The sequence below is a fragment of the Lepisosteus platostomus genome, chromosome 15 (genome assembly GCF_059453375.1).
Source record: "Lepisosteus platostomus isolate fLepPlt1 chromosome 15, fLepPlt1.hap1, whole genome shotgun sequence".
NCBI lineage: Eukaryota > Metazoa > Chordata > Actinopteri > Semionotiformes > Lepisosteidae > Lepisosteus > Lepisosteus platostomus.
In genome coordinates this window covers 20,839,733-20,854,438 of record NC_142625.1, presented here as the reverse complement: position 1 = coordinate 20,854,438, position 14,706 = coordinate 20,839,733, and the positions used below count along the sequence as shown (strand labels likewise).

Below are 14,706 nucleotides of genomic sequence, written 5' to 3'. Positions count from 1 at the left end.
GCGCCAGGCGCTCTTTCTGATTCAAGAAGTGTAGAATGTTCCTTTAAAATGGTGACGATATTTATTCCCAATTTCCCTTCTCTTTGTTCGTTTATTTCGTGCACGAAACATATACGTGCACGGTTACATGAAAATATTTATTAACGTCCGCTCGGCCGCGCGTCCGAATGGAAAGAGAGCTTGTGTTCTCCCCCGGATAAGAAAATATTCACGTTTTGGTCGGGGTAAAATGCTTCTATCCGGTCTTCCTTTGACAGGGCTAAGGTTTTGGGGGGTACCAGGGTTTCTCAGCGAGACTGTCCGGGAAAAGGGGGGCATACTAAAATTAAATGGAAATGTTTTACCCGCCAGCGATCGAGTGTAAGATCACTTAAAATCACTAAAGCGATGTCCTGGCTACGCTTACACTGAATTGACCTGCATTTATGCGCCTAATTCTTTAAAAGCGATGCAGCCTTCAACAATAATTATTAAGTTGATTTGGCTTCTAATTTGACGGGTCTTGATTGACTAATGCTGAACGGTAAAGCTAAATAAACTCGCATTTCATATTACACAGAAGTACTGATATTTTACTAGTAATCGCATTTCGCTTTGTAATATGAAATGCGATAGTTTATTAAATATGCGGTTAATTATAACTACGAAAATGTTATGTAGCTTAAGGGAAAGAAGTAAAAAGTGACCTAGGTGAAATAGCGTGAGAACTTTTTCACTGACACGCATTATATGGGTAGCATATATGCTTGTCCTCCTCTCTCGTACCTTTAAAGTTACTCATACCTTTAGAGTTATTCTAAGCAACAAATCATTTTTATACGTTGTCTGGATTGGTTCCTTCACGATATTTGAGACATAAATATAACGTTTTTTTCTTGTTAATATAAGCCGTTTTTTTCTCACAAGGCTTGAGTCCATTTGTAATCTTTTTTTTTATTTTATTTATTTTGGCATGATTTCTTAATATAGCAACTCACAACTGGCAGCCCACTGAAGCTAAGCGGGTGTGAGCCTGGTCAGTACCTGGATGGGAGACCTTCTGGGAAAAACTAAGGTTGCTGCTGGAAGAGGTGTTAGTGGGGCCAGCAGGGGGCGCTCACCCTGCGGTATATGTGGGTCCTAATGCCCCAGTATAGTGACGGGGACACTATACTTTAAACAGGCGCCGTCCCTCGGATGAGACGTAAAACCGAGGTCCTGACTCTCTGTGGTCATTAAAAACCCCAGGGCGTTTCTCGAAAAGAGTGGGGGTGTAACCCCGGCGTCCTGCCCCTTACCAATCATGGCCTCCTAATAATCCTCCTCTATGAATTGGCTACATTACTCTGCTCTCCTCCCCACTGATAGCTGATGTGTGGTGAGCGTTCTGGCGCACTATGGCTGCCGTCGCATCATCCAGGTGAGGCTGCACATTGGTGGTGGTGGAGGGGAGTCCCCATTACCTGTAAAGCGCTTTGAGTGGAGTGTCCAGAAAAGCGCTATATAAGTGTAAGCAATTATTATTATTACGTAGCTTAAATTAAGTGTGCATAATTTCTTCCTCGCTACAGCCAAGAATCACCTGTTCAACTCTGACACGCTGACACGATTATAATGAGATTATACTGACATTTTTCCTCCCCTTGAACGGCGAGAGAGGAGGTGGTAGAGTGAGCAATATCCTTCAGTTACTGAACTATTTGAGCAGAGAAAGGTTATGCTCCCATTCTGTATTAATAAAAACGTTTAATTTATTTAGATTGAACCGTGGTTTTAGTTTATCAGTAATTAGAACATTATTTTAGTAGCCGCTATTGATAAAATAGATGTGTTCATCTCTACTCAGAAACCGTACGTACCAAACTCGAGGCATATATAATAATAAAGTGAAATGTATTTATATAGTACTTACAGGTTATTCATACCATCCACTTTTGGAGATGAGCTGAAGTTATTACTCTAGAATAAGAAGGAGCTGTTTTGTATTACTTTTGAATCATAATGTCAAAAACTAAACTTTCACAAACTGAATTACAGTACTCATGCAGTAACGAGGAAGTTAATGCCAATAGGACATACGTAGGTAGTGCGTGTTCAATCTACTCCAAAGATAAACTATACAGGGGGTTTTTAGCAAAGTTTTTAATGTTTTCTGAAAGTCAAAATGTATTCTAACACACCCAACAGACAAGACATAAAAATAACCTCAGAATTTAAAGATATAGAGAGCATATTTCGAAAGATGAACAATTGTGAAGTTTGCAACAGGTTAAATGATTAAACGTGTTGCCACACTTTTCAGTCTTATATCTTATATATTTGAACTTTTTATAAATATTATCTTTATTGTTTTAGCAAATTACGATTGATTTCTGTACCCGATTATTTCTGGCACAGTACACTGTGTGGAAAAGAACTTCTGCATCTCTCCAATTATCCCAGCAGAGGGCAGTCTCAACATTTTGTTTACTTGGTAGTATCCCTGTTTTATTCGAAACCCTACCATTGAACGTAACTATGTGCAGTAATAATAAATGAACAATTCGGAATAAAGTCTGGTTAAACCGCTTACATAATCTATTTACGGAATAACCAAATTTCACATAATTGATTTTCAAGCCATAAAACAACTATTGAAACAGATTAATTCACACAATACTGCGCTCAGACAACGGGAGTATTCCAGCTGTCTAGGAAAGCTCCGTGAAGTTGCCACCCCCTACAGAAAGCACAAACGATGAAACCCATCTCATTCGTTAGTGCTACGTTTGTGCCAGTTTGTGCCGTTGAAAGGAGCGTCTCTGCTGCTTTCGTTTCCGAGATATAAAAACCTTTTATTTCCTGGGTCGTGACGTCATTGAGCTCCCCTACAATGTCGTAGGGAAACCAAAACGGTCTCATTCGTTAGTGCTACGTTTGCTGCTTTCGATCCCGATATATAGCGCCTTGTTTTTATCGGTGATCACGTGACCATGGCTATGTCCTATCGCAACATATGGACTTCATGTCGCGACATGGGGGCAGGGCATTTTGTTGGGGGTATGTCATATCGCGATATTCGGGCTTTATGTCACGACATGGGCATAACAGGTTTTTCATATCGCAATATATGGACTCTATGTCGCGACATGGGGGGTGGGCGTTTTGGCTGGGCATGCCATATCGCGATATAGGGCCTTTCATGTCGCGACATGGGCGTGACAGTTTTTTCATATCGCGATATATAGACTTCATGTCGCGACATGGGGGCGGGGCATATTTTTGCCCGGTAGGTCATATCGCGATATGCGGGCTTCATGTCGCGACATGGGCGTGACGGGTTTTTTCATATCGCGATATATAGACTTCATGTCGCGATATGGGGGCGGGGCATTTTTGCCGGGTATGTCATATCGCGAAATGAGGGCTTCATCTCGCGACATTGGTGCGGGTGACGTTTGTCATATCGCGATATGTGGACTCCGTGTCGCGACATGGGGGTGGGCGTTTTGTAGGGGGTAGGTGATATCGCGATATATGGACTTAATGAAAGTGGCGGCATGACAGTGATGTGCCAGTCGCAGTGGGTATCAGGATGTGATCGTGATGCGCGCACTCCTATTGTGACATGCTATTGGAGTCGTGAACGCGCTGTGGATGCCTTGACATTCTTTGTCTGCTATTCAGTTTTGACCTCAGTGCGACTTCTCTTAGATTGATTAGTAATTGGAAACCAATGGATGTGTTACTGTATAACCAGCGTACTCATGCAGCACACACGGTTAACCAGGGCTACAGTATTTGGCGAAGAACATCCATCACCTGTGTATCTACATGTTCTAGGAACTTCCGCAGTTGCACTTTATCCATAAGAGTGTCGATTCTCACTCTTCACCCAATCGCGGCCCGGACTGTTCGGGGGTTTTAGCCAATCACGGGTCTGAGAGCTGTTCAAGCCAGTAGCGCCTGCTGGATCGGCTTGTTTACTGTCAATGAGAATCTATTTTTAAAATGCTTTACTTATTTGCAAAATAACTACATTGGCTTATTTGTTAACGTCTTTATTAATTCACAATGTCCCGTACTCTTTGAAATAAATATATTTTCTATTTGCAATATAACTGTCTCCGCTGCTTTCTGTAATGAATATTTATTTGAACAATTTTAATCGTATATTTAAGGTAGGGGAAATACTTTCTGATTTGTACTTCAAAAATTAATAGAAATGTAAAGTCTATGATCATGATATTACTATGCTCATGCTTTCAATTTTGTTTTTTATTGTTAAATTATATCGACCTTGAAACTAATACCTAAAAATGGGAATATTGTCTCTCGTGTTGTACCAGCGGTAATTTAGAAAATTTGGAAGCAATACATTTTCGAGAACATGGTTATAAATTAAAAGAAAACACCTAACCCAATAAACTAACATATTAACTCCTCCCTAAAAGAAAGTGTTTATTAGTAAAGGCTGCAAAGTCTGGGGTCAACTTATCAAAATATCACTTTTAAATGCACTTCACGTTAGAAAAGACGTATGTTGACAACTACGAAATAAATAAAAAAGCAGTAAATACATTGAATTTATGAATGTGGGATTCAAGATTCAAATGTCCAAACCACACTGTTTTACCGAAAAACACAAATGGTAAAATCAGATTAGATTTAGTGGCTTGGTGCTCTCCACTGTCTGAGCCATAGAAAATCGAATGCATGAGGGATCCATTATTCGTCTGCAGAGTGAAATCTTTAGTCATGGTTACATCATTAAAGAGTGACTTTACTACTGAGAATTGAGTTTTGTAACTTCTCATGGTGACATTAATAATATACTGACAAATTTGGCATCTGTTTCACACTTTAATTTATTTATATTTTTTTAAATTCGTTTCTTCTGCTACCTTCCATAGCGGGTTGTTTTTTTTTTCTCGTGATTGATTTTAGTATGCGTTAGTAAAATATATTAGCCACTACATCCCTAACACAAACCCACCCTCTTATCAGTCTTAAATGAATCTGTTCAATATACTGTACTGTATATTCATATTTTATGTAAGGTTCGGGGAGTTGAGATAATGTGGTGCACTAAGATGACCTAAACTGCTTTGTCAGTAGGCCAATGTACCTGCAGAAGCTTGTCTTATGTTCATCTTCATCTTCATCATCTTCATCATCATCATCATTTTCCTACTGCTTAGCTGGTGATGGTCGCAATGGTAACAGGCAGTCTGAGTGGACCAGACTTCCCTTTCCCCAGCAACATTCTCCAGCTCCTCCGGGGGAACTCCCAGGCCAGCTAAGAGATAGAATCCCCTCAGTCGGGGCCTCCAGTGGGCCGTGCCCGGTACACCTCCAGTGGGAGACGCCCTTGTGGCAACCTCAGATGACCAGCCCACCTCAACTGGCTCCTCTCAATCCCGCAAATGTACACATACACACGTGTGTACAAACACATACACAAATGTACACATACACACGTGTGTATAAACACATACACAAATGTACACATACACATGTGTGCACAAACACATACACAAATGTACACATACACACGTGTGTATAAAAACACACACACATGTGTGTACAAACACATACACAAATGTTCACATACACATTCCTCCCAGACTGCTGAGAGGGTAAGCCCAGCAACCCCACGGAGAAACCTCGTTTCTGCTGCCTGTCCCCACAATCCCATTCTTTCAGTCACTACGCTAAGCTCGTGACCACAGGTGAGAGTAGGGAATTGGATTGAGAGAGAACACCGAGAGCCTTGTCCAAAAACTCAGCTCTTGCTTCAACACCATGGTTTGGTACAGAGAACACACTCCTGCTGCTGCTACACCCATCCGCTGGTCAATCCCGTGATCCCCTCTGCCCTGTCTTGTGAACAAGAGTACTTCATCTCCTCCACTTGGGGCGGCTGTACCCCCCTCACCTGTAGCTGATTCTTTCCATCACTCAATTACGTAATGTACAAAAAACTCTTTAGGAAACCCACGGAGGAATGCTTCCATGGAATGTATTTTCCAAACTTCCAATGTCCGCGCGCGAGTGCTTTGTCTGTGCATTTTAATAATGGTATTTGGAAAAAAATCAGCCCGCTACTTACGAACTGGAAAAGGGCAGTAAAATTCTCCAGTGTAAGCTGCCTTGTGGCAAACCACATGATTGACCAGCAGCCATATCAAGTATTTATTGTTCGCCACACTGCAGGCAGAACAATTTACATTTACTAGAAAATGAAAATGCTGGCAGTGTGTATATAGATTTCCCCCATCCCATGTTTTGCAGCATAAGCAGAATTTCCGAATTTGTCAGCTGGCATGAGTCGTTTTTCCCCAAACGTGTTGTGAGTACAAGCCAGACAGTAGTAATGCCATGTGTGACTTGGGTAGGAGATAATGCAAAAGAAAAGTTTTAAAAGAGACTGAAGCAAACTTTCCGTTCAAACCAGCATCTCAGTTTCTTGTCATAAGGAAGATAATGGGCTATGTGTTTGTGGCGTCCATGTCGATTTCTTTGGAATTATCACAGCTGACAAGCGTGTGCATCTTTTGCCACCCAAAATGATAATGCAATATACTTCTTCTCAGACCCTCAAACATTACCACATATTAGACACGGTGAGAAGATACAACCAGAATTAGATGGAATTATAATCTAGTAAAACTAAAAAAATGAAGAGCTCTTCCTTTCTGTCATGTACACACTTAGCTTCATCACTTAAAAAGCGTATGGTTTTGACTTATGCAATTCAAGAATGAAACGCAAACTGAAACCAGAAATGGCTTCAGATCACTGACACGCACGGCCACAGTTCTCTGCCAGCTGTTTGTTTGCAGATGAGAAAAGGCAAAACCTTCACGAGCTCACTTTTCAAAACAAGCAGGAACTGCTGTAACTAAGCGTGGTAGAAGCCCTGCAATACTCTTTTAACAGCCCCATTCCCAAACTTCAGTGTTAACACCCATCTGAAAAAAAAACTGGATTCACAAAGCATTATCACAGGCACCTCTCTCAGATGTGATTTTCAATCCGCCACATATCTCAAGCAGCCTTTGAGTTTAAATACTCTTCCCCCGTTTGCCTTAAGGCATGTGTTTTCAGAATGGCCCCAGAAAGCAAGGGTCTGTTCTCAATGTGGTGCATTGTTTGTGTTCAGCCTGCCGCGTAACAGAACCAATTTAGAAGTTAACTGTTTTTTACTCTTCACTGGGGCATGTGTTTGACGGCTGGATGATTGCTGACACATCTGGTTTCTGAGAACCGACAATACTACCACAATACATAAATTACGCTGCAGAAAAAAACAACAACAAACCTGCACCACAGATTGTGTAAATTTACAAACTTTATTTTTTATTTATGAAATTAGGTAAAATAAAGCATCCGACATTGTCACGGTCTCTCACTTGTATCTCTTCACACAAACTGAATGTACTGAGGACGGCAGAGGCATTTACACCGACAAAGCCAACAGCATCTGAATACAGAAAACAGCAGCAAATAAAAATGATGAAAAGCTAAGTGCAGGAGAGGAGGGGATGACAACCTGTTGCTTGGCAACTGTAGGCATTACAGTTAAAAGTATTACAGTTCACTTCTTAGCACACGTTATGAACAAAACATCGAAGAGTGGTTATCAGTTTGTTTTCCACAACAGGCAGCCAACAGCAAAAAAGAAAAGCTTCCTCTGCATTTTTAACACCTGAAACTATAATAATCTTTATCCTCATTACTTCAAATTACAGTAATTAAGACATTGCTATTCACAGACGGTATTTACATGAATGAATCTTGATTTACCTGCCGTGAACATGTTGAGGTAAAAATGAATTCCAGGAATTATGTGTATTGAATGCGTTGTGCTTATGTTGTGTCTGAGCAACTTCCAGCTGTTGAGGCTATTTCCCTTCATTCTACAACATTAAAATGTTAAACATTAACATAATGTGAGACACCAATCAGAGGGTAAAAGAAAAGGGGGAAAATTCTACAGTCCTATGAGAGCAAACTAGTCCTTTAGACAAAGCCACATCAACTGGGAAAGGGGGAAAAAGCTTATTTATGTAGGCTAGCTCAATTGCAGAATGCAATGAAATGAGTAGGTTCTCTTCAGCCTGTTTCGGGCTCTGGAAACCTCTTTAAAACCTTCTTGAATTCACAGTCGAAATCAAAATGTCCTAATTGCAGGTATGTTAAGACTCACAAGACTGTTCAGCTGTTTTAAAGATTGATCACCACAATTAAAAAAAACCCAACACATTGCATAACACGTGCAATGATTGTTAACTGGTATTAATCAATGCTCTGTGAGTAGACAATTAACACACTGCTGTGTCTCATATGTGTCTGTATTTCATAAATTCATCTCTGATGAAATAAATGAGGCTTAAGCTTGCTCACACACCACCACAGAAAAGCAGGTAAGGCCCTCAAACACATACAGTACATTGAATAAGCAGTAATACAGTACATGGAGGGTAAATTATGAACAGAGATGTCTCAATCACTTTTATTTTCTGGAAAATAACTTAATGTAGGATAATGATCCAGTTATCTTCCTTCAAAAAGGTTCTCATCTTGTACACTAATTCTAAACCAAATAACCAGACTTCATGATCAAATTTTATGGTCAAATTTTCTTATTTGAAGAGGAGTCAGATTTCAACTACAGCTTTTCCATGACCTGGATTGTAGGAGAGCATCGAGTTAAAGCATTCAAAGAGAACAAAACTTAATAATAATGTCTATTTTTAGGAGGTGTGTAGGAACTGAGAAGAGGCTGTAAGGCTTTAGTGGCTATCAAAGGGGCCATTTTTTATACTGTAAATAAAGGTAAGACGACCATTGGGAGAGCTGTGATTCTAAAGGGTGACCAAAAGAACAACCTCCACAGAGATCTTCTGGTTTAACAAACCCTTTAACTTCATCTAGGGCAAAACTGTGTTTAGTTTCCAGGAACTGAACAAATACGGTCTATGGTGGGACTCAATCCTGTTGCCTGTAAAAAAATAAACAGGTTTTAACTGTAAGAAGACAGCGAAGAGCTCTAGCATAGATGAAGCTGCAGTCCAGGCGGGTCATTAAAAAAAACGTCTGCTGTAGTGGGGGACGCCTTTCTTTCACCATTTACCACACTGCTGGCACAGCAGGAGGAGGAGCTACCAACTAAATGCCAACCGCATCTATAAATAAGGCAGCTTACTTGAAAAAGGATGCCAGCTTGGCAGTCAACAAGTTAACTCAAATATGACATTTAAGTAATATTTGGAAACACAAAAAAGCCTTCCATCTCTCCAAAACTAATTTTGAAAGCTTACTTTAACAAATGATGATTTCCACTCACATTACTTTCTTTCAGCTTGCAACGTAACGACAATATTGCAACTCTTTTTGTGACAACAGCCTGTGACCTATTACACGACTGTAAAAAAAAAAACTGACAGGAATTATAAAACTGATGTCCTTGCAAAGATGTCTTAAATGGAACTGCTGTCGTGACTGTTAACACTGTAGCAAAAACCAGTGAAGCAAGCAGTGTCTGTCAAAAGGGCACTAGCGATGACAGACTCAGGAACTTGAGACTAAACCCACAAAGCCCTTCCCACTGTCTTCAGCCTTGCTTTCCTGGATATATTTCTTCTATATCCTGGGTCACATGGTGTCACAAACTAACATTTAATTACAGAGCTCACATTTTCGCTTTCATTCTTCATTCCTATTGCTAAAACCTAAAAATGTTTTGATCTTCCTGAAAAAATAAATTAAGCAAATCATGCCTCTGGACAAGGTTAATGCCTGTGATGCATTAAAAATAAAATTCCAGTCTAAAGCTTCCTATGATGTGGAGCTGAGAGTGCAATACAATACAACACTGCTCAGCTGTGTTGAAACCACAATAATGCAGATTGCTTAGATGTGTTCAGGTGAAGCAGAGGAATACAAGTTTCTTCTGATTGCAGTTTGTATGCTTTGATGTGTGCAGAGAGACTTAAACTTAAATAAGGCAGAAGAAGTGGTCGGTCAATCTGGAACAGTGAGGCTGGAAATCAGGGACCCTAATGATGATCAGTGTGATCAGGGAGCTGTTGACTGTTTTGCAGGGACAATCCTGGTACAACTTTTTCAGGGCCAGTGCTAGCCTGCTGGAACAATCAAGCCCAACTTGCCCAGAATTAAATAAAACAAAACCTTTCAAATTTTAAATTAAAAAGAAGAAGAGAACCACTCTTTTTTTTTTCTATGCACAGATGAAAAAAAAGCAGAACCCAAAAGAAACATAAAAACGAGAGAAAAAAAAACGAAAACCTTATATTACATTAACATTCTGCGGTATCTGTCTCTTCCGCGGGCTGTGTGTCAATGAGATGCAGCATGGGACACCTTTGTTTCGTACAGACAGAACGGTACGAATCAAGCGAGTATAGCGAACAGCAGGTGGTTCTGTTAAGGATTACACATCTTATTACTGCATCTGGATTTCAAAACAAAATATCTTTGAAGTGTCCCGAAAGCACTTCCAAGAAATTCCTGAATACCGCTCAAAGGAACAGCAGAGACCGAGCAGGTCTAGGGAGGGGACAGATACCGGAGAGGGGCAGACAGGACAGGAGGGCAGCGGAGAGCAGAGGGGGACGTTCACACGAGGCCTTTGACGAAGCTGGTGTCCAGGTGCACGATCAGCATGCGCAGGAAGGACATCTCCTTGCGGGTGTTCTCGAAGATGACCCGCGGGTCGTCCGACTGGCAGCGCAGGCAGTTGGGGGCCATCACCATGGCCAGGTTGTTCACGTCCATCTTGGTCTTGCTCACATTGACTGGCTGTGCAAACACCTAGCCGGGGGTGGGAGGACATCGGGACGTTAAAAAAAAGCTTCAAGAAACACGAAAGGCCGGCCAAAATGAAGAAAGAAAAGTCCGTCCGTCTGACACAAGGAGGGATACGTCCTGGATGGGACACTAGTCTACCGAAGGACACACACGCACATGCCTGGGCCAATTTTCCCAGAAGCCAATTAACCAACCAGCATATATATGCAGAGTGGGAGGAAATCAAGAGTACCCAGAGGAAACCCATGTGAACAAGGGGGAAACACTTACAAACTCCACACAGACAGCACCCCAGGAATTCGGGCCCAGGGCCCCTGCACCGCAAGGCAGCAGCAATGCTAACAACTGCGCCATAGTGTCTCCCACAAACAAAAAATGTGACTGCCCAAAAAAGATGTTGAGATGAAGAGTTTTTGCATGCCAAAGAAAGCACCGAAAGCTTATTTCACACATTGAGGAAGAGGTCTGGTCTACAGTTCACTCCAGCCCTGTGAGAAGCCCAGGTCGGGGGCCAGGGTTTTTTCTGGGTGGGGGGGGGGGGTCATGTTGAGAACAGACAAAGACAGCTGTTCGGGATCACACCCTTTCCCTATGGCTTCAACAATTTTATCTGTGCACTTTCAGAAACTCTGGAACTAGGCGTTAGCAACCACTTTTTCTTTCTTAAAACACTCTTGTTTAGGCGTATTTAAGAATGTTTATTTATAGATTGTTTTATTTGCTGTAGAACATGAAAAGTGTAGTCCAGCTTTAATCAGTCTACTGCCTTTAATCAGGCCACTTCAAATCCAGTTAGTGTTATTGTGAAAACCATGCTTAGAAATATAACCCACTAGTCCCTCCCTAGACAAAAATCATTGACTGTACTGTTACCCCATTTCAGTTGGTTCACAAAGGCTTTCAATATCTTCTGTTAGAAAAGCCTATTAAAGGAACACTACTGATCTTGAAATATGCAAACAGATTAAAGGAAAAGCTTTCGTTGAACGGTAATTAAATAGGGTCAAATTTGCATTAAAAAGCTCTGCATTTAAATCATGGTTTGTATCTATAAAAGTGGTATAAAAATCAGGTTGAGGCAAAAGCTGCTGGTTCAGACCTAGGCTTTATCATTAGCTGATCTGTAACTGTGTCACTCCTCACATGGTAAAGGATGTAGACTTTTCAAATACTATGAACTTAAATGTCTCCTGTACAGGACTTAATGTACTACTTTCAGTCAGCTGTAGTCTTCATGATGCTGTAAAACTAAACATTTAATCAATCCATTGGACTACAAATGACTATTTATCATTTACCAAATCTATCAATACCAAATCTATCATTATTTGGATTTAATACAGTCATTGACGCTGTATACATAAACGAATTGATTATTCTTCTACAATGAGTCTAAATGCATCTGCATACATGTTTTTTTAATAAAGCTTCTCATCTTATACTAAGAAATAAACAAGTAGGCTTTTTAGAGAGAACCCGCCATGCCATTCTCATTTTGTGGCCAGGTTACACCCAAACTTTGTACAAAAAATGAACTTTCCCTTTTTTCTCTAAAATGTACAGTTCCATGGGGCAGTGAACCCACGGCCTAGCTGTCACCAGGGTGACCATGCTGTCCCGTCCCATCGCCGCGGTTACCTGCAGGAAGTGGATGAGGTAACAGAGGACAAGGCGGTTGAGCTCGGGCAGGGACTGCACCACAGCAATGGCGGCCTCGGGGTCCTCATAGTTGCTGATGCACTGTCGGTAGAAGCTTTGGGGAATGACTGGCTCCTCCAGTTCACGGTACCACAGCTTCAGCAGGGAGGCTGGAAAACCAAGGCAAAACAATGACAAGCTGGGCAAATCCAACACAACAGCACTACAACACACAGGACCCCTGCCTATGAGCATAAATACATTTTCTCTGCTTTTCTCTCCATCACATTAGACCGTAAAGCTGCACCAAACGTTCCTGTTGTATTTGTTCTTACTATAACATCATGTTGTGAAGGCTTTCAAGGTTCCTTGAAAGCAGCTCTATAGAATAAAGTTAAAAATAAGTTAAACAAATACCAAGAGAATCTGGTGACAGGTGACCAGACTTAAATCTCCATAAAAAATCCTCAAAGCAACAATATGGCTTTTATAATGGTTGGATGAATGAATATACACTTGGACACAGTTCTTAGGACGAACTTAATGGACATGTCTTCATAATACAGGAGGTTATCAGATAAAGAATTGAACTGCAACTATTGCTTCAATCTCTGAGTAATCTAATATAAAAAAACTAGAATTCAAATTCCAAGTATATTACTTGGCTCTGAGTCCGTACTTCAGCTGAAACCGAAAGAAGTACCTGGGACATTGGGATCGGAAAGATTCTCTGGGATTTTCCACTGATCCACTTGTAGCTTCAGTGCGTTGACCTCGTCAATATCTCCAGGGACTCTGAAAAACAAACCGCATTGCCAAAGGTTAGATCGGAAGAGGGAGCTCCAGAATTTCACTGATTTTTACTCCGTGTCATTTGATGAACCTTCTTTAACAGCCACAGTAATCCTAACCTGTTGCATGTTGATTGTTCAAGAAGTAGAGGCCAGCACTTCCTTACATGTGGTGTAATTACATAATCTCCCCACCAGATGGCAGACAGCATTTTATCTTTTCCCCCTGTCCAACGTGCACATCAGTGTCCACCTGGCTCTCTGAAGCCCTTCAAAGCACTTACTTGTTATGTATGAACTTCCTTGGTTTTCCCAGACTGAGCTGCTCAGTGTATTTTCTGCTCTCACAGTAACAACCATTGCAATTCTGACATTCTGCATGTGGCTTAAGAGGTATCAGTTACATGGAGTCTTGACTAAAATTCGCTGTCATGCACATTGTAATCAAAACAGCTGTTTAAATCCATTGAAAGCTTTTATTAAAAACAGCACCATTGGCTGTTTAAAGAGCAGCATTAAACTAACAGACTCTTCACTTGCAAATTATAAAACCTTTATACTCTATATCATTATATCATTTTCTTGCCAATCTTACAACACACACTTGGTGCCGGATACTTGCAATAAAAACAAACACGCCCTATCATTAGCTCCAAGTTTATCCCAGTTATCTCCACATTATCTCAGTCCATAATCCTAAGGAAAAAGAAAAGCAGCACATCACTTCAATGCGAACTGATGTTTAATGTAAATATGTGCAGGGTTTTGATTGTAGTCAGTAAAAAATGGAAACACTGAGCTGTAAGAGGTTACTTATTAAAAATACTTTTTATGTTAATGTGTTTATGTTGTATTCTTCTAGACAATGTGGGAAAGCAATGAAAAAGGCAAACAAAATGCTAGAACATAGAGTCAAAAGTGTAGAACTTAAATCAAGGGATGTTATGCTAGGTAAGGCCTCATTTGCAATATTTTGGTTGCCACATTACAGAAAAGATATTGCTGCTCTGGCATCAGTTCAGAGCATAAAAATACATTCTGAGGCTTATGGGAATGTCCTCCGCTGACAGTCTGGAGGGACTGAACCTTTTTAGTCTTGAACAGGGATGTCTACAAGGGGATCTGATACAAGTTTTCAACCTCAAAGGTATTAACAAAGTCAGGGTGGCGGCTCTCTTCAGAATGAACACCGAAACATTAACCAGAGGGCACAAGTGAGTGGAACTACACTACATGGAAGTGCACTTGAAACTGAGAACAGGAGGCACTTCTTTAACCAAAGGAATGCGGAAGTGTAGAACAAGCTGCCCAGGCACATTGTTGAAGCTGATACTCTGACGTGATTCAAGAATTTACGTTTCCCAAGAAATGAATGAATTAAGCTAATCAATTAACCGCTAACTGTCAAACGGGCCTGAAGACCTAAATGGCCTACTCGTGTGACCTTTCTTCTGTCCTTCTTATTAACATGTTTTGCAGAAGC

General features: G+C 40.8%; 1 protein-coding gene across 3 annotated transcripts in view; it reads right to left on the bottom strand.

Moving 5' to 3' along the window:
- Positions 1-7,294: 7,294 nt before the first annotated feature.
- The window catches only part of LOC148648199 (rho GTPase-activating protein 39-like), a 69,735-nt gene continuing 62,323 nt past the window's right edge, over positions 7,295-14,706 (bottom strand). For all 3 annotated transcript variants that reach the window (XM_088607580.1, XM_088607582.1, XM_088607581.1), the window contains 3 exons: positions 13,136-13,227; positions 12,433-12,602; positions 7,295-10,797 (listed from right to left, as the gene is read on the bottom strand). In XM_088607580.1, coding sequence (XP_088463706.1) covers positions 10,603-10,797; positions 12,433-12,602; positions 13,136-13,227 — 457 coding nt within the window. In that variant the 3' untranslated portion in view covers positions 7,295-10,602. The remainder of the gene's footprint in view (positions 10,798-12,432; positions 12,603-13,135; positions 13,228-14,706) is intronic.